At 39.8% G+C, this 20591-nt stretch overlaps 1 protein-coding gene across 2 annotated transcripts in view; it reads left to right on the top strand.

The window, feature by feature from the left end:
• Positions 1–20591, top strand: part of LOC106867323 (transcriptional enhancer factor TEF-1-like) — a 123038-nt gene that overhangs the window by 38933 nt on the left and 63514 nt on the right. For both annotated transcript variants that reach the window (XM_089348431.1, XM_089348432.1), the window contains exon 2: positions 19153–19366. In XM_089348431.1, coding sequence (XP_089204557.1) covers positions 19153–19366 — 214 coding nt within the window. The remainder of the gene's footprint in view (positions 1–19152; positions 19367–20591) is intronic.

The following is a 20591-nucleotide window of genomic DNA, read 5'->3' on the forward strand; positions in this document are numbered from 1 at the left end:
ATATATATATATATATATATATATATATATATATATATATATATACACACACACACACACACACACATAAACTTGATCATAACTGTGTGGTAAGAAGTTTGCTTCCCAGCCAACATGGTCTCAAGTTCAGTCCCACTGCATGGCACCTTGGACAAGTGTCCTCTACTATAGCCTCAGTCTGACCAAAACCTTGTAAATGAATTTGGTAGACAGAAACTGAAAGAAGCCTATTGTATACATGATATATATATATATATATATCTATATATATAAAACGATTGATGATGATGTATACATGTATCGTCCTCGTCATCATTGAATGTCTACTTTCTGTGCTGGCATGGGTTGGTTGGTTTTGATATGGTGAGCTGCAGAGCTGTGTTCAGTTCCAATGTCACTTTTGGTTTCTACGGCTGGATGCTCTTCCTAATGCCAACCACTTAAGAGAGCGTACTGGATGCTTTGTTTGTGCCACTGACACTAGCGAGGTTGTCATGTAACGTGCAAGAGAGAGAAAAAAACAAGGAAGGAAATACCAGGATGCAGAGGTAGGAGTCGCTCGGGGGAGGAGTGGGGGATAAGAATACATAGTAGGTGGGAGTGCATGGTCAGGGGTTAAAGCCTTGGGCTCACAATCATGAGGTAGTGAGTTCAATTCCCGGTCCGGGCTGCATGTTGTGTTCTTGAGTAAGACATTTTATTTCATGTTGCTCCAGTTCACTCAGCTGTAGAAATGAGTAGCAACGTCACAGGTGCCAAGCTGTATCAGCCCCTTTGCCTTTCCCTTGGATAACATCAGTGGCGTGGAGAGGGGAGGCTGGTCTTCCATAAACAACCTTGCCCAGACTTGTGCCTTGGAAGGGAACTTTCTTGGTGCAATCCCATGGTCATTCATGACCAAAGGGGCTCTTTACCCTTTTCATAGTAGGTAGGTTATGATGGTAGATGTGGGAGGGTATTGACAATGATAGCAAATGAGAGAGGTGCTAAGAATGGAGTATAGTGAGTGGGGGGGGGGAGGGTAGTAGCTGAAGGTACAGAAAGGAGGTGAAGGCAGAGATTGGTTGAAATGGTGTGGGTAGGGATAATGTGGAATGGAGGTAATTGGAGAATGTTTGAAAGGGTATGGGATGTAATATGTGTGATATTGCTTGCAGGTGGTAGTGGTGGTGGGGGGAGAATGCTTGATGTGTCAGGGAGAGAGGAAGTGGGGTACAAAGCCTTGCATGTACAGGTATATTTGAGTGGTTTTTAAAGGATATTATTTTTGCTGATATGGAAGGGTTTTCTTGAGCACATGAAATGCCACATGTATGTGAGTGTAGGAGTATTACTGTCTCTTGACCTCATGTGATAGTTGTAAACGAATGTCACTGTCATGGAGATGTGTTTCAACATTGGGATTATTGTCTTGCTTGGAAACAGATGAGGGTTGGCAACAGAGAGGGCATCCAACTGTAGAAAAACTGCCTCAACAAATTCTGTTTCTATACAAGCATAGAAAAGTGGATGTGAAAACTATGATGATGATGATGATGATACACGCACTGCACACACACACACAAACATTTAATGTTGATTGTCAGAAGCAAGAATACTCGATACTAAAGTAGAAATGAAAAGTATTTTAATTTTGATTGAATCAGTCTGTTGCTCATCTGAGTGTTACCTGTGGGTGCATAGGGGGCCCCAGGCAAGTTACTCCTGTCATACGTTGCCTGACAACCCTGTACACTCACAGGTGAAACTCAGACAAGTAAAAGACTGACTTGACCAATGTATTTATCTAATATAATAAATGCAAAAACTAATTTCTGTGTTTCAGTGTGTCACACTTAGATCTCCTCTCTTACCATTCAATGACACTCCTACTATTCCTCATGATGGGATGAGAGTAATAGTATGCATAGAGACAGTGAGGGGGTGGCAGAGAGAGAGAGAGAGAGAATGAAAGAGGGAGACAAAGAGAGACAAAGAAATTTAGGGAGAGTTGATGATGTTTTATTAAAAGTAGTAGTGTTGATGGTAGCAGTGGGAGTAATAAGAGAGAGAAAGATTGAGATGATGTACATCTTTGTTTAAAACCATGTCCCTTTGAGAGAAATTCCTGTCGCCAACATACTGAACACTCATTTTTGTTTTATTTTATGCTTTCTTTACTACATACACCCACGCACACACTTGTATATATAAAATACACTTTAATTGAAGTAAAGTTACCCCAAAATTAAACATATCTAATATAATAAATGTGAATGTCAGTGTGTCACACTTTTTCAACTTTAATAAATCCTTTCTACAGGAAGGAAGCACAAGGTCTCAAATTTTGGGGGAAGGGATTATGTCGATTACATCGATCCCCAGTACGTAACGGGTACTAATTTTATCGACCCCGAAAAGATGAAAGGCAAAGTTGAACCCAGAGGAATTCGAACTCAAAACCTAATGGCAGATGAAATACAGCTAAGCATTTTGCCCAGCATGCTTACGATTCTGCCAGCTCGCCATCTTAAAATAATATAATATACTATAATAATTGTGAATGTCAGTGTGTCACACTTTTTCAACTTTACTACTAAAGGCTGTAAACCAAACTTATCATACTATTTAGGAATCAGGCTGACACCTGTGAGTAAATTAAAAACATTCTGGGTTGAATCCAAACCCACGATCCTGAAATTATTAGATTCCTGTGTTTTCATTACTGTCTTTGTTGTTGGCGATTTTTGTTTTTTACATGATTTTTAGTGACGAATACAATCATGATTGGGATATGACTCTAGAGGAAACAACAACAACAAATTCTCCAAAACAAGAGAATGAATGGGAGGAGGAGAGCCTGCCGTGTGTCGACCCAGCAGAGGGACCAGCTATCCGAGCTGACAGTACCAGGGTAGATAAAGCAATTAAGAGTATGAAGACCGGGAAAGCCCCCGGCCCATCAGGAATCACTGCAGAGATGCTCAAAATATCTGGCAGTGTTGGCTACAGCCTAGTCACCCGTATTACGAACCAGGTGATACACGAAGGAGTCATACCCAATGACTGGTGTAGCAGCATCATATTCAACTGCTACAAAGGTAAAGGTGACGCTTTAGATACAAATAATTACAGAGGCATCAAGCTGTTAGATCAGGTTATGAAAGTTACAGAGAGGGTCATAGCCCAACTAATTAGGGAGCGAATCAATTTAGATGAGATGCAGTTTGGGTTCGTGCCAGGTAAAAGCACTACTGATGCCTTATTTCTAGTGAGACAGTTGCAGGAGAAATACCTAGCTAAGGATAAACCTCTGTACCTGGCTTTCGTTGACATGGAGAAGGCCTTTGACAGGGTCCCCCGATCCCTTATCTGGTGGTCACTGAGGAAACTTGGGATAGAAGAATGGTTAGTGAGAGCTGTGCGAGCCATGTACAGAGATGCTGCCAGTAAGGTGAGGGTTGGAAATGAGTACAGCAATGAATTCTGGGTAGAGGTAGGGGTCCACCAAGGTTCCGTCCTCAGCCCCCTCTTATTTATCATAGTCCTCCAGGCAATCACAGAGGAGTTCAAGACAGGTTGCCCCTGGGAGCTCCTCTATGCTGATGACCTTGCCCTAATTGCGGAGTCACTATCAGAACTAGAGGAGAAGTTTCAGGTGTGGAAGCAAGGTCTAGAATTGAAGGGCCTTAGAGTCAACCTAGCTAAAACCAAAATCCTAATAAGTAGGAAGGTAGATAAAACACAAACCCCTTCAGGTAGATGGCCCTGCTCAGTATGTAGAAAAGGAGTAGGTAGTAACTCTATAAGATGTACCCGGTGCAAGCTATGGACACATAAGAGGTGCAGCAACATCAAAGGCAGGTTAACTAGGAAGTTAGTTTTTGTTTGTGGCAGATGTTCAGGTGCAATAAAGACTGTAAACAAACAGGAAACAACTTCTATCTCATTCCAGGGTGAAAAACTAGAGGTAGTCGATAGCTTCCGCTATCTGGGCGACCAAGTTAGTAGTGGGGGTGGGTGCGCTGAAAGTGTAGCTGCTAGAATAAGAATAGCCTGGGCAAAGTTTAGAGAGCTCTTACCCCTGCTGGCGACAAAGGGACTCTCACTCAGAGTAAAAGGCAGACTGTATGACGCATGCGTACGAACAGCCATGCTACATGGCAGTGAAACATGGACTGTAACTGCTGAGGACATACGTAAGCTCGCAAGGAATGAAGCCAGTATGCTCCGTTGGATGTGTAATGTCAATGTGAATACCCGTCAGAGTGTAAGTATCTTGAGAGAAAAGCTGAACATTAGAAGCATCAGTTGTGGTGTGCAAGAGAGACGATTGCGCTAGTATGGACATGTGGTGAGAATGGATGAGGATAGCTGCGTGAAAAAGTGCCACACCCTAACAGTTGAGGGAACCCGTGGAAGAGGTAGGCCCAGGAAGACCTGGGCTGAAGTGGTGAGGCAAGACCTTCGTACATTGGGCCTCACCGAGGCGATGACTACTGACCGAGACCTTTGGAAATGTGCTGTGCGTGAGAAGACCCGGCAAGCCAAGTAAGATCGTTGCCAGTGCCCCTGGACTGGCTCTTGTGCGGGTGGCACATGAGATGCACCATTTTGAGCGTGGCTGTTGCCAGTACCGCCTGACTGGCTCCCGTAGGATTTTCGAGTGAGATCGTTGCCAGTGCCCCTGGACTGGCTTGTGCGGGTGGCACATGAAAGACACCATTTCAAGCGTGGCCGTTTTCGTGCGGGTGACACGTAAAAGCACCCACTACACTCTCTGAGTGGTTGGCGTTAGGAAGGGCATCCAGCTGTAGAAACTCTGCCAAATTAGATTGGAGCCTGGTGTTGCCATCCGGTTTCACCAGTCCTCAGTCAAATCGTCCAACCCATGCTAGCATGGAAAGCGGACGTTAAACGATGATGATGATGATGTTGAAGTCCGAGATCAGTTTGCAGATCTTCCCACTCGGGGTCAGTTGCTTAAAAGCTGCCTGATAGGGAGGCTTTTAAGCTAGTAACCAATATTTTGGACTGGAATTTACTGTAATGGGATGTTAACTCAGATAGACTTCACTTGTGTATTGAAATTGAGTCGACATCAGAGATATGAAGTGGGTTGGTTAATTGTAACAGTAAACAACACATTTCTCAGAGAATGAACTCCGCTTCAAATACAAGAATTCTTTTGTCTCCATATATTAACACGAACTTAGCAAAACCAACCCTCATTAACTTTATCTTTTTTTTTTTTCTTAAATACTGTCAGTTGAAAGGTGCAGCAACATCAGTCACAAAATTTAACATATTTAACCCTTTCATTAGCATATTTTTCTTAAAATGCACCACCTTGGTTTCTGTTAATTTTGGAAATAATAAAGAATTTAGTAAAATAATTTTGTCAATATAAGCTAATGGTTGAAGTATAAATTAATTTGAAATATTGATGGAAGGTTTTAATTTAATGATTTTAAAAGAAGTTTGTACCACAGAAGCAGGTGGGGTGATTCCAAAGGGGTTGGCATCAAAAGGGTTCACCTAGCCAACTTTCACAGTCACACAATTCTCCAACCTCACCTCTGTCCCTTTAACATTTCTTTTGGCCCCGTATCTCGTATCAAGGAAAGGCCACTTCTTTGTCACAACCAATTATTGCAGAAATAATGCTTGGAAAATTGATAAAATGATAAAAGTAAAACTTGACTCAAGATAGCGAAGATACAAGAGATTTTTCACGGTGAATTGTCATTTGCAGAAAAACTAGGTTAAAAGATAATTGATCTAATTCTATAAAAAAACTGATTTATTTTTGATTAAATAACTCAATAGATAAATAATTACTGTCATAAAAAGATAACGTTTTTAGCTTTTTAATCATAATTATTATTTTATTTTGCACTTTTTTGTGATTGCATTTCATATACTACTACTACTACTACTACTACTACTACTACTACTACTAAAGACAGCAAACTGACTTTAGCAGTAGTAGTTGTGGTGCATCAAACCGAATGATTAGTGTTATATGTTTTGGTTGTTTATGTTCTGGGTTCAAATTGTGCCAAGGTCAGCATTGCCTTTCATCCTTTTAAGGGTCAATAAAATACCAGTCATATATTAGGGTTAGTGGAAGTGACTCTAAAACCCACTACAATTGCTGGCCTTGTGCCACAAGTTGAAACAATTATCATTAACGTTGTCATTTCTCGTGAAAGACAGACTTTCTGGATTTGTATGCGTTCTGATCCTGATAATGATCTGAATTCCAACCAAATCTTCAATTAACTGTGACTGGATCCTTCTTGTTCTTAATGCTTTCGGTACCAATTTGCCTGAAATTGCCCCTGGTTTTAAAGCACAAACTTCCCAATTTAAAAAGATCCAAATTCAAACCTTCCATCAAAATTTCATTTTAATTTGTGTTCCAGGCACCATCTTAATAACGACAAAATTATTTTCCTAAATTTGTTGTTATTCTCAAAATCATTTAAAACAAAGGCAGAGTATTTCAACAGGAATATCATAACAAAAGTACATTATTTACATTATTTACATTCGATGGATATTTGTCCTCATCTTGTTTGTTGTTAACTCAATGTTTTCTTGTATCACCGATAGTGAAGCACTATCGGTGATACAAGAAAAACTAGTGACAGACACCCATCTGAATGAACGCACTAGTATACCAATAAGAAACTTGATGGAAATCTTGACCTTCTGTGTAGAAACTATCTACTTCAGTATGGACACTGATATATATCGACAAGAGGAGGGTTTAGCTATGGGTTCACCATTATCACTGGTAATTGCCAATATATACATGGAATACTTTGAGAATTTGGCTTTAGGATCAACACCATTAAAACCAACACTATGGTTACAATATGTTGATGTCACCTTTATACTCTGGCCCCACCAGGAAGATGTCCAAGTGCTTGCTGTTAGATCACGTGAACTCAATAAAGCCATCCATACAGTTCACAGTGGAAAAGGAAAAAGACAATCAGCTGGCATTCCTGGTCGTATTAATAACACGCACCAATTCAGGACATCCGTATACCGCAAGCTGACCTTTACTGGACGATACCTCAACTTCATTTCCCACCATCCATACAGTGTAAAGAGAAGGATTGCTCAGTGCCTAAAACATCGAGCAAAGAATATAAATAGCGATCCTGATGCACACCACGAAGAAATAATCAAGCTCAATAATGGTCTGTTAAGCAACAACTACCCCCAAAGTATTCTATCCACTCCAATTATGAAGAAGAGAGAGGACGAGGCCAATAAACTGCCCACAGCCTGTCTACCCTATGTGAAAGGTTTCTCCGAAAAGGTACAAAAGATATGCGGCCCATATGACATCAGGACAGCATTCAAAAGTAATACAACACTTCACAAATATCTCCTTCAGGTAAAACCACCAATAGAAGAGAATATGACTAAGAACTGCGTGTACTCCATCCCATGCAGCTGTGGTAGATTATACAAAGGCGAAACATACCGCCCCCACTAAATAAGGGTAGAGGAACATTGCAAAGCTGTGACACGGGGAGATAGTGATAAATTGGGTGTAGCTGATCATGTATGGAAAAATGGAGACCACCTCCCCCTGTGGGATGAAGTTAAAATAATAGACAGAGAACACCACTGGAAAATACGAAAACTAAAAGAAGCAGCACATATGCTAAAACACAACAACCTCCTAAGCAGACCGAGTGCAGATATGAGTAGCATATGGGAACCTGTATTAAGGAAGGATAGGAGAATATTAGATTTATAAGCCCTGAAATTCACTCCATGATTGCCCACAGGCATATGGTGTAGTGGTTAAGAGCGCAGGCTACTAACCCCGAGTTTGATTCCAAGCAGTGACCTGAACAATAACAACAACAATAATAATAAATAACATTGAAAAATACCTTAGGAATGAGAACCCAGGTTCGAAATTTCCCCAAGACACCTGAAGAAGGCTGGAGGGTATATCAGCTGAAACGTTGTGTTAATAACAAACAAGATGAGGACAAATATCTGTCGAATGTAAATAATGTACATAATTCCTCATCTCTTAAATATAGAACTGTATCATAACAAAAGGTTTACAATTGGATTTGTGAAAAAGCCAAAATGTGTTGACTCTATCAATCAATCAATGTAGACTGGACATTGATCTATAACAGGTACAACACCAGCTTTCTGGATATTGATGATCCAGAGCCTCTTATAATCTGCACTAATTTACATTAATGTACAGGTAACTGCATTTCATTTGATTAAGTAAATTTCATGTTTGTTTGGAAAAGTGTATGTTAGAATGATGTTATGAAAAAATTGGAAAATTCTTCTTATAGAAATAATTTTTGATTTTCATAAAATGCAAAGAATGAGATTAAAACAAAAACAGTTCTGTAAGATATTTTATATGGCCTGTGGCTATCATCTGACTATACAAACCTTATATTATTGTGTGGTAAATATTACTCTTTAAAGTCTGTAGTAAATTGGATGATGTACTATATACACACACACACACACTCTTATATATGCATATCTATACATGCATGTATATACATTTATATAATCCCATGGGTTAACTAGAATGTTAATTTGTTTAACATCTACTTTGTTCACAAAATCTAGACGCAAGAACCTTCCCAGTAATGAAAATATTGTTGAAGTCTGTTTAATTTTATTCTTGGGATACTTTTTCTTACAAAAGACTCATGACAAAAGCATAAATAAATCCCATTAAAACAAATTATGGATAATTAAAATAATAATAATTGAGGAAGAAATTTTGAGTACAAACTCCAATGGATTTACTAAGATATCTGATTGAATATCCGATAGAAATGGTTATGTGGCTGTATGGTTAAGAAAATTGTTTCTCGACCACATGGTTCTGGGTTCAGTCCCACTGCATGGCACCTTGGGCAAGTATCCTCTACTATAGCCTTGGGCCAACCAAAGCCTCGAGTGGATTTGGTTGATGGAAACTGAAAAAAAGTCTGGTGTGTGTGATTGGAAATAATTTTGGAATCAAGAAGAAGCTTTATATCGTACTCTACTATGTTCTTAACAGAATATACCATGACGATTAGGTCTTTTCTCTTGAATAGCTATGTTGAGTTGTTCCATCTGTTGAACATAGAGTTCTGCGTTGACCGTTTGGTTCCGTTCAAGCAATTCGTAATGGATAATCCCTTCCCCGTCCCACCATATGCACAACATCATTTTACATGGATGAAGATCTTGTTTCACACGTGGTGTTGCTTGTTTACCGGAGCTAAGCCATTCCTTATGCTGCTTCATATTGATGTACAGGCACCATTTTTCATCGCCAGTAAAGATTCGGTAAAGAAATCGTTGCTTGTGTCCATGAGTTGAGCAGTGACAAGCAAGCAAACCAGCAGAGATTGTGGCTCATTGATTTTTGTTGTTGTCACTTAAAGCATGCGGAACCCATGCTCCATACTTCTGAACCTTTCCCATCAAGTGAAGATGCTTCTCTATAGCAGTGTGGGCGCATTCCATTTTCTCTGCTACTTCCCTTGTTTGACGAGAATTTTCATGCAAAAGTTGGTTTAATCGCTCTTCATCGAACTCGACTGGACAGCCAGAACGAGGTGCGTCTTTGAGGTCAAAATTTCCATTTTCGAACTTGGCATACCAATCACGAGCGGTTCTTTCAGCTATGGCACCCTCTCCATACACAGCACAAATGTCGCGAGCAGCTTTTGCGGCCTCAGAACCATGATTAAAAGCAAAAAGAAGGAGGTGTCAAAAATGCTCGTTTTTCTTAACTTGACATTCCATTTTAATGATCTGAAAATAAACTAAAATTAACTAGAAAAAAAAAACAAATAGATTCCAAAATGATTTAAAAATAGAATTCTTGAAAAAATCGATTCCAAAATTTTAAAAAATGGCGGGAACTTAGTTGCCAACACAACATATATATATATATGTGCGTGTGTTTGTACCGCACACTGCTCCAGAACAAGTGTTAGTTTGGTTTATGTCCCTGTAACTTTGAGTTCCCCCCACAATAAATACCAAACTTGAAAAAAAAAGTCCTGGGGTTGACTTGTTCAACTAAAAACCTTTCAATATAATGCCCCGGCTTGGCTGCAGTCCAATGACTGAAACTCAGAAAGGATAAAGAATAATTGTAGCAATGAAGTGAAAAATATAGAATTCCAGTGTCTGACCCCGAAACACTATAAAACCTGCTCCCCCATTTGTACTCACATCTCCTGATCTACTCAGCAATACCTTATCCACCTGGATATACTGGGTTATCATTCTAATAAAATAATAGATACAGAAGATATGCTGTGATTGGGAAGGCCTGGCAAGTAAAGTGAGGTTAGTGATATACCAGTGTCGCATAACCAGCCTATTTAAAAGGACCCTTGAATCATCAGGCAATATGCTGCGCTTGAGAAGACCTTTTGAGTCAAGTAAAATCAAAAGCAAATCAAGATGGAAATTGTAGTTGTGGCTGATGCCAGTGCCGCCTGACTGGCACCTGTACTGGTGGCACATACTAAGCACCATTCAAGTGTAGGTTGATGCCAGTGCTGCCTGACTGGCACCCTTGCTGGTGGCATGTAAAAAGCGGCATCCGAACGTGATCGATGCCAGCCCCCACCCCCTGCTCCTGGATTGGCTCCTGTGCCAGTGGCATGTAAAAGGCAACATCTGAACGTGGTTGATTCCAGTGCTGCCTGACTGGCACCCTTGCTGGGGGCACATAAAAGGTACCCACTACACTCTCAGAATGGTTGGCATTAGGAAGGGCATCCAGCTGTAGAAATCTTGCCAGATCAGATTGGAGCCCGGTGCAGCCCACTGGCTTGCCAGTCCACAGTTAAACCGTCCAACCCATGCCAGCATGGAAAGCGGACATTAAACGATGATGATGATGATGAAGCAGTTTTATCATCTATACTCCCATGTTCACATTGAGAGAGATTTTCTCCATGGCTGGAGATGTTTTCTTGGAACAGTGGAAATAAAGGACACTTCTGGTATGGCAATGTGACATTTGTTTACAACTGTCGCATGATGTCAAGACAAAGTGGAACACAGACACATGCACACATATATACAAACATGCATGCCAGAGTTCTTTCACACACACACACACACACACACACACATATATGTATTATATCCTCATTTGGTCCCAAGATAAGAAAGTAAATCCGTATCTGTTGACCTGTGAAGTTATATTTATTATCCTTGAGATTAGATTTAAAACCCTTTCTTTGCATTCTCTTCTCTCACAAAATCAGCAACAACAACAACAAAGAACAAAACAAGACGGAATAAATTGCACTTTTGCATGTTGTAAAAAGTTTCATTTTATCTTGTCAATCTATAACTGGTGTCAGTTGGAAGTAACCACGTTTTTGACTGCAATAAATCTTGTTGAGAGACAAGTGAGGAGAGAGAGAGAGAGAGAGAGAGAGACGTGTTAATTGGAAGTGTTTGAATACCTTCATACAGATAGATTTCTTAGGAACAATGTTAACTCTTTGGGGAACGAGGTGGGGTATTTCATCATCATCATCATCGTTCACCATGCATTTTCTGTGCTTGCATGGGTTTTTGTGTGATTTAACAGAAGTCAACAAAGCAGAGGACTGCGCTAAGCTCCAATGTCTGTTTTGGTAGGATTTCTATGACTGGATGCCATTCCTAATGCCAACCACTTGGCAGAACGTACTGAGTGTTGTTTTACATGGTGTCAGCACTAGTGAAGTCACCAAGCTACTCACAAGATTGGACGCCCATAACTGAAGGAGGAGTGTAGTATTGAGTGGAGGTGGGGCTGGGGAAGTGTCTTTATGCCAGGTGTTGAGACATTAAAGTATGATGGACGGACAGAAACAAGTGTCTTGCTGTAGGATGCATGGTTGACAGAAGAAATGAAAAGATGTTTGGTGAGTCATCTGAATATCAATTGTCCAGTCTTTTGACCAATCTGTCCAGCTTAGGCAGCCCTACATGCTGTCAGTGGTGTTGCTCTTCCCAATGACTTGCTCTCGGTCAAACTCACCCATCCATATCTAAGAATTGCGGGTATTTCTCAGAACAAATTACTTTGATTCGAGCATTTCACTGGTTTTTGCTTTATTGACCCTTGGGGTGGGTTTAGGGGAGTCTGAAACTAAATTTATTTGCTGTCATCATCATCATCATCATTTAATGTCTGTTGTCCATGCTGGCATGGGTCGGATGGTTTGACCAGAGCTGGCAAGGTGGGGAACTGCACCAGGCTCCACTCTGATTTGGTCTTTGGCTCCTAATGCCAACCACTCTGAGGGTGTGATGGGTGATTTTATGTGCCACCCCATGGGCACTTTAATGTGGTCCCACATGAATACTTTTTACGCGACTCCACACGGGTTCTTTATGTGGCACCACTATGAATGCTTCCCACCACCAGAAGGACCAGTCTTAACACTTCTGCTGCAGAGTGTGGGTCTTCTTGAGTAGTGCAAGGTGCCAAGCATCTCAGTCCTTTGTCATCTTGTCTGAAAGGTCCTGAGGTCCTTCTTCAGTACTTCACCCCATGTCTTCCACTTCCTCTCTTGCACACAGCAATTAATTCCTCTGATGCTTCTCTCTCAACACACCAGCACTTTGTCAAACATGTACACTTACATTGCACATCCAGCAAAGCATACCAGCCTCATTCCTCTCTAACCTTTGCATGTCCTCTACATTCAGGGCCCATATAGAATTGCTGTCTGTATACATGTATCATACAATCTTCCTTTCACTTGGAGAGAGAAACCTTTTGTGGAGGTAACAGCTCTCTGAATTTCCTCCATCTGTAAACTCAGTGAGGCAAGAAAATGTTTGGAAATTTAGTTATTTTCAACACATACAATCAACCTGACATTAAGAAAGAAGATGGGATCACAAACTGCCTAAAAAATGGTAAAATTTGTATGAACTGGCTCCTGGGCAGGTGGCATGTAAAAAACACCATTTGAGTGTGGCCGTTACCTGTATTGCCTGACTGGCCCTCGTGCCGTTGGCATGTAAAAGCACCCACTACACTCTTGGAGTGGTTGGTGTTAGGAAGGGCATCCAGCTGTAGAAACTCTGCCAGATCAGATTGGAGCCTAGTGCAGCCTTCTGGCTTGCCAGTCCTCAGTCAAAGCGGGCGTTAAACGATGATGATGTTTGTGATAAAACTAAATGTTATGTAAATTTATTCCAGTTCAACCACGGCACTGTTTATAAATCCATAAGTATTATGTTATATATGATTGCTGGACACGGACACACACACCAACTTGAGAAGATGGTATCATGATTCACTGAATCAAAGCATTTGTTCATTAAACAAACTATACAGCTAATTAGAAATTATTGAAAGATAATTGATGTCTGCTGGAATAAATACATGAAGAGAATGAATCTTGGAAATTACTTATACAGAAAAAAATATATAACATAGCTGCAGGAGTGGCTGTGTGGTAAAAAAAACTTGCTTTCTAACCACATGGTTCTGGGTTCAGTCCCACTGCATGGCACCTTGGGCAAGTGACTTCTACTATAGCCTTGGGCTGACCAAAGCCTTGTGAGTGGATTTGGTAGACGGAAACTGAAAGAAGCCCATCATATTTATATATATACTAGCTTAAAAGCCACTCAATTATGATCATATTCGTCGTTAAAAATCATGTTTAAAAAAAAATCGAAAACAATCACAGTAATGAAAACATAGGAATCCAAAATTTCAGGATTGCAGGTCTGGATTTGACCCAGAATATTATTAATTTACTCACGGAGTCAACCTGATTCCAAAATGATATGATATGTTGGGCAATGGCCTCTAGGAGTAAAGTTTAAAAAGTGTGATACACTGACACACACATTTATTATATTAGATATGTTTAATTTTGGGGAAACTGTATTTCAATTAGAATGTATTTTATATATATATATATATGTGTGTGTATGTATATGTACACACACACACATGTATGTATGTATTAAAGAAAGCAAAAATGATAGTGTTCAGTAGTTGGTTCAGTATGCTGGCCACAAGAATTTATCCAGGAGAGTTGTACATCATCTCCCTCTTTCTGTCACACACCCACTCTCTCTTATTACTCCCATCAACACTACTACTTTTAATAAAACATCATCAACTCTCCCTAAATTTCTTTGTCTCTCTTTCTCTCCCTCTCTCTCTCCCTGTCTTCGCCACTGCCCTCACTGTCTCTATGCCTACTATTACTCTCACCCCAGCACAAAGAAGTACCATTGAAGAGTGGGAGGTGGTCAAAGTGTGACACACAAAAATTAGTTTTTGCATTTATCATATTATATTATATATGTATGTATGTATTTGTGTGTCTGTGTTTGTCCCCCCACTATCGCTTGACTGCCAATGTTGGTGTGTTTATGTCCCAAGAACTTAGTGGTTCGACAAAGGAGACTGATAGAATAAGTACTAGGCTTGCAAAGAATAAGTCCTGGGGTCAGTTTGTTTGACTAAAACTGGTGATCCAGCATGGATGCAGTCAAATGACTGAAACAAGTAAAAGAATATACTTTACAATAGCAACATAATGAAATATTAATACTCTTGGCGTAATGAGAGGAAGATGGAGAGAAGCATTCTTGTTATGTATTAATCCCTTTAGTACTCATCTGCTTTAGACTGTCCCTTGCTTCTATGATATAAATTTACTGTAAACCAATCTAGAACCTTCCGTAAAAATTTCATGTTAATTTATGTTTCAGACACTAGATTAATAATGCCATAATTATTTTATGAAAGTGACAGTCCCATGAAAGGGGAAAATGCTACTGCTACTTAGCCCCAGGAAACACCGTTTCCAGTTGGCCATGACACATTTTCTAAATAGCAGTAGCATTCTCCCCTTTCCTAAGACTTCCACATTAAGTTGACAACAAACCATCACTTTATCATGCTGCTACTGTATAAATCTCTCTCAGAGATTTAGAAATGTATTATTTCTATTTTCAGTGAATGGCGAATAGGCATCGACAGCTTAGCAAGCCATGCTACTCCAGACTGATGATGAGCAATGACTCTGAAACTAGTCTCTGGATGCTGGCTTTGCTGGGTGCAGGTGCTTATCTCCCCTGTTTGAAAACATAAGGACATAGAAAATGTGTCATGGCCAACTGGAAACGGTGTTTCCTGGGGCTAAATAACAGTAGCATTCTTCCCTTTCATGGGACTGTCACATTAAGTTGACAACAAACTATCAACTATATTGTGCTGCTAATGTATAAATCTCTCTGAGAGATTTAGAAATGGAATATTTTTATTTTATTAAACTCTTTCTCAAAATGAATTGAAACAAACATAGTATCTTTCAATAGGAATATGGTAACAAAAGGGTTAATAATAATGACATCCAAATGAAATGAAACAAGAGCCATAATGGAAATGGAAACGTTAATCTCCTGTTCTCAAAGAACCTATTCTTTTCTTAACTTTTTGCAACCATTTTGGGATTGCCTATAAAATCTCCTTTCTTATCAATTAGGATGTCTTTATTCAGACAAGTTATTTTGGACTTGTTAAATCCTTTTACTACTCTTCAATTATCCTGTTATTGTAATCATCTGAGATTCGACTGTCACAGTTTAGAGATCAAATATCCAGATATATATCTGCAAAGGAAGTGAAGTGAAGTATTCGTCCTACTTGGCTGCCCTGTGATTTAGATTTGTGATATGCTGAAGACTTCGTTATGACTTCCGAAAGTAACATAATCTTGACGACATGTGTTTATGTGTAAAGGTATTGTATTGTTGTAGCTTCCATTAGCCTGGCAGACGTTGGAGAGCACCTGCCAAGAAAGGATTATAAAGTGTAGCTTTTGAAAAGGCTGTGAAATGTAATCCTTGACTTGCTTGCCAATCATCATCATCAACATCATGGTTATTGTTTTAACATCTGCTTTTCTGTGCTGGAATGGGTCAGACTGAATTTCTTGAGGTAGATTTTTTTTTTTATGGCAGGATACCTTTTCTGTCCCCAATCCTCACCTGCTTGTAATTAAAATACTTTCTCATGGCTAGACATGGTTTTCTAGAATACTGGAAATGAATGACACTGCTTGTATAACAGAGGCACTCGTTTACTACTATCACGTGTCAAGATAAGGAGACCTCCACATGCATTGAAATACAATGGTGTTCTTTCAGTTTCCATCTGCCAAATCCATTCACGAAACTTTGATGGACTGGAGGCTACACAAGACATTTGCAAAAGGTGTCACACAGTGGGACTGAACCTGAAACCATGTATTTGAAAGCAATGCCTATGCCCATAGCCACTCCTTGCCGATCTGATATATAAAGGCTGTTGCCTCCTGGTAGGAATGTTTCTTTTCCTTGTAAAGATCTTGTAATTTCCTTTTGTTAGCTTTAGTGTTCCCGACCTTAGGTGGAAGGGTTCTGTTTTTTCATTCTTAACCTGCCATGGGCATTTGCTGTTTCCATAGAATCCCGTTAACTGCATCTGATTCTGAAGTGTTAAGAGTTAATGTTAAAGGCTTTGTGACTAGGGTGTGTGTGTGAGTCCATTACTTCTTGAGCCAAAGGAGGTCTTTTGGAATACAACCATCATTTACGTAAAGGACATAACTAAGCCATTGTGGTTGGTGAACATAAAAGTGATGTTCACCCAGATAAACATGTCCCTGTTGCAGGTTCTGTCCTGCCACTTGAACTCAAGGATTCTGTATTGGCAGAAGAGTTATGTTGTCTGTATTAGTTGCCACAACACAAGTTGTGCCGAGAACCCACACACCTTCTACACCTGCCCACCTCAGGAGATGTTCTCAGCTGTTTAGTTTCTTATGTTTTCTTAGTAAACCTCTTTAGTGTTGGTGTTTGTATGTTTTAAATGGGTCATCAGTTGATGTTTGTTAGTTGTAGTAAGTACGAGGTCGTTATGGTTTGATCTGAAAGAATGGACTGATAAATAAAAGTAGATCAGAGAGAGCAAGAGAGTGGGGTGGGGTGTTCAACTTTTATCTCACCTGATTTTCTTTACAAGTACACCAAATGGTTTTTATTATTGTCCAACGTTTACAAATAGTGTTCATATTTTATTTATTTGTTTTTATTTTTTATGTTTTGCTTGTTTCGGTCATTGGGTTGTGGCCATGCTGGGGCACTGCCTTGAAAGGTTTTAGGCAAGCAAATTGACCCCAGGACTTAGGTTATTTTTAAGTCTGCCATTTATTCTATCAGTCTTTTTTTGCTGAACCGCTAAGTTAAGGGAACATGAACACACCAACACCAGTTATCAAGGGGTGGTGGGTGACAAAGATACATACTTATACACATATATCATCATCATCATCATCATGACCTCCTCCTCTTCACCCACATTTTAACCTTTCTATGCTTGAATGACTTGGACGAAAATTGTTGAGGCAGATTTTTCCACACCTGGCTGCCCTTCTGTTGCCAACTCTCACCTGTTTCTAATTAAGGTAATATTACTTCTAGTCAACATCATTTGCATTAAGGTGACATACTCGTTTGCAGCTATCACACAAAGTCAAGGCAAAGGTGACAGATATATATATCATCATCATCATCATCGTTTAACATCCGCTTTCCATGCTGGCATGGGTTGGATGATTTCACTGAGGACCGGCAAACCAGATGGCTACACCAGGCTCCATTCTGATCTGGCAGAGTTTCTACAGCTGGATGCCCTTCCTAACGCCAACCACTCCGAGAGTGTAGTGGGTGCTTTTACGTGCCACTGGCACAGAAGTCAGGCAGCTGCTCTGGCAGTGATCCTGCTCAGATGGTGCTGTTAGTGCTCCACTGGCACGGGTGCCAGTCATCGAATTTGGTTCAATTTCGATTATATATATATGTATATATATAATTATAAATGAGGGCAAAAGAAAAAAATTTTCGATGCAAACTTCTTACTGCACAGCCACACCTGTACCTATCTCTATAATGGTAATATTTATTTCTTTATTGCCCATGGGGAGGGGGCTAAACATAGAGGAGACAAACAAGGACAGACAAAGGGATTAAGTCAATTACATCGACCCCAGTGCGTAACTGATACTTATTTATTTGACCCCCAAAAGAATGAAAGGCAAAGTCAACCTCAGCAGAATTTGAACTCAGAACGAAACACTGGCAGATGAAATACCACTAAGCATTTTGCCTGGCATGCTAACAATTCTGCCAGCTCACTGCTTTTCTATAATGGTAATATTAATGGTACAAACCATCTTGAACTTATTATAGTAACTTATTATCTGAAGCAGCTGATTTGAGATTTGAATTTAAAATCTGAACACTTCCATAGAGACAGGTTGCTATTAAAAGTGTTCATCTATAAACTTCACTCAGCTTATTCTAGAGGAAGACAGTCTACTTACTTCAGTGTTTAATCTTCCTTTCAGCATTTTAGGTTATTGAATAATGATTGTTGTAAATGGAACCACACACACAGACCCTTCCCCCTTTTCCATTCCCCAAATCCCCCTCTAACCACCTGTCACGCTCCTCTCACAATCTTATCAACTTGCTTCACGATTCTTTGTATTCTCTCTTTTACTTCCCATCTTTGTATAAACTCTGACACCTCATCACCCCATCATTGTCTTCTTTCCAGCTAATCCCATCCCGCCCTTATATAAGGTGGAGTCGCTATGCATGTCCTCTTTAGTAAAACACCTGTGCCTGTCCCTTTATCATACTTTAGCTTCTCAGCACCTGACATAAAGCCACCCTTCCCTTTACGCTGTCAAGGACACCTTTCCTTTGTCTTGTGAGATACTTGATGACCTCACTGGTGTTGGTGCCACAATAAAATACACCCTGTAAAGTCATAGGTGTTAAGAAGGGCATCCAGCAGTAGAGACCATGCCAAAAGTGATACTGAGGCAGAATGCTATCCTCCTGCTCTTTGGTTACTGTCAAATTGTCCATCTTTCATGCCAATGTAGAAGATGAATGTTAAATGATGGTGATGGTGGGGCTGTTGTAGATTTCTCTGAAGTTATTTCTAACCCACCAGAAACACTGAAAGACATGAGCCATTGATACTTTTTAATCCCAAATATATTTAATTACAAATTTTGCTGAAACGTAAAATTAAGGAATTTTGATATTTTCCAGAATATGTCATCCAGCTGGAATCACAGCGGGGAGAGCAATGCAAGTAATCCAGCCACAAACAACAACAATTCCGATAATGTATCCGAGGATTTGTCCAATGATGCAGAAGGTGTATGGAGTCCGGACATTGAACAGAGTTTCCAGGAAGCTTTGGCTATTTACCCTCCCTGTGGTCGAAGAAAAATTATTTTGTCAGATGAAGGGAAAATGTATGGTGAGTACTGAAGAATACGTTTTACCATTTTCTATTCCTGGAATGTCAACACAGTTTATTGCATTTTAAGATTTCCTTCCTTGAATTGATCATTAAATTCCTATTTTAATTCTTTAGTATCTAAATCAGCCATATCCAGCCCAAATATTCTCGCTGTTTTATGTTCAAACTGGCTAGATCCAGCCTCTCACACCTATCCTATAATGTTATTCTGAAAATAAACAATCACATCACTGAAATCTCAAAGCTACTATGTGAATAAACAAGCATTAGATTTGCCAGGATAATCTGACAGCCCAAAGGGTTAATTAGGTTTTAATTATAGAAATGCATGACATGGAGAGAGAGAAAACTTTATCCTGATTCAAGTGAATAAGTTAGATTAAAGATCACAGGAGTTAATGTTAAATAAGGCTGATGCTTTGACTAATTCAACTTGATTAATTACTATGACTAATTAATATAAGAAAGTCTGATCCCCGTGTGCTATAAAGTAAGCTTAGTATATTGGTACCAGATGTGGCAGTGCAGTAAAGAAGCCTGTTTCCTGATTGTGAGGTTTCAAGTTCAGTCTCAGTGTACAGAACGTCTGGAGAATGTCTTCTACTTGACCCCAAACCAACGAAAGCCTTGGTGAATGGATTCGGAAATTAGTTCATTGCGTATATGAGCACATAAGTGCGTGTGTGTGTGTTTGTCCCTCACCATAATGGTGAGGGTTGTAAACAAGCCTCACTGTTCTACAAGCAGTGTTGTTCATTTCCAGTCTTCTGTGGAAAACATTTCTGTTCATCATCATCATCATCGTTTAACGTCTGCTTTCCATGCTAGCACGGGTCGGACGATTTGACTGAGGACTGGTGAACCAGATGGCTGCACCAAGCTCCAATCTGATTTGGCAGTTTCTACAGCTGGATGCCCTTCCTAACGCCAGGATGCCCTTGAAAAAATAATACCTTGGAAAACAGGTGAGGGTTGGCAGCAGGAAGGGCGTCCAGCCATAGAAAATCTGCATCAACTAATTCCATCTGATTTATACAAGCATAGAAAAGTGGACATTAAATGATGATGATGATGACGATGATGATTAGTTAAAGAGTTTTCAATCAAGATATGGTTACCTAGATACAGACTCTGGTTTAAAGTATTTAGTATGATCCAAGTTCCAACACAAACCAATAAAGATGCGTTCTTCAAAGCTAGCAGCAAATGAATATTAATTTGG

Source organism: Octopus bimaculoides, chromosome 3 (genome assembly GCF_046866305.1).
Source record: "Octopus bimaculoides isolate indiv1 chromosome 3, ASM4686630v1, whole genome shotgun sequence".
In the NCBI taxonomy this organism is placed as follows: Eukaryota; Metazoa; Mollusca; class Cephalopoda; order Octopoda; family Octopodidae; genus Octopus; species Octopus bimaculoides.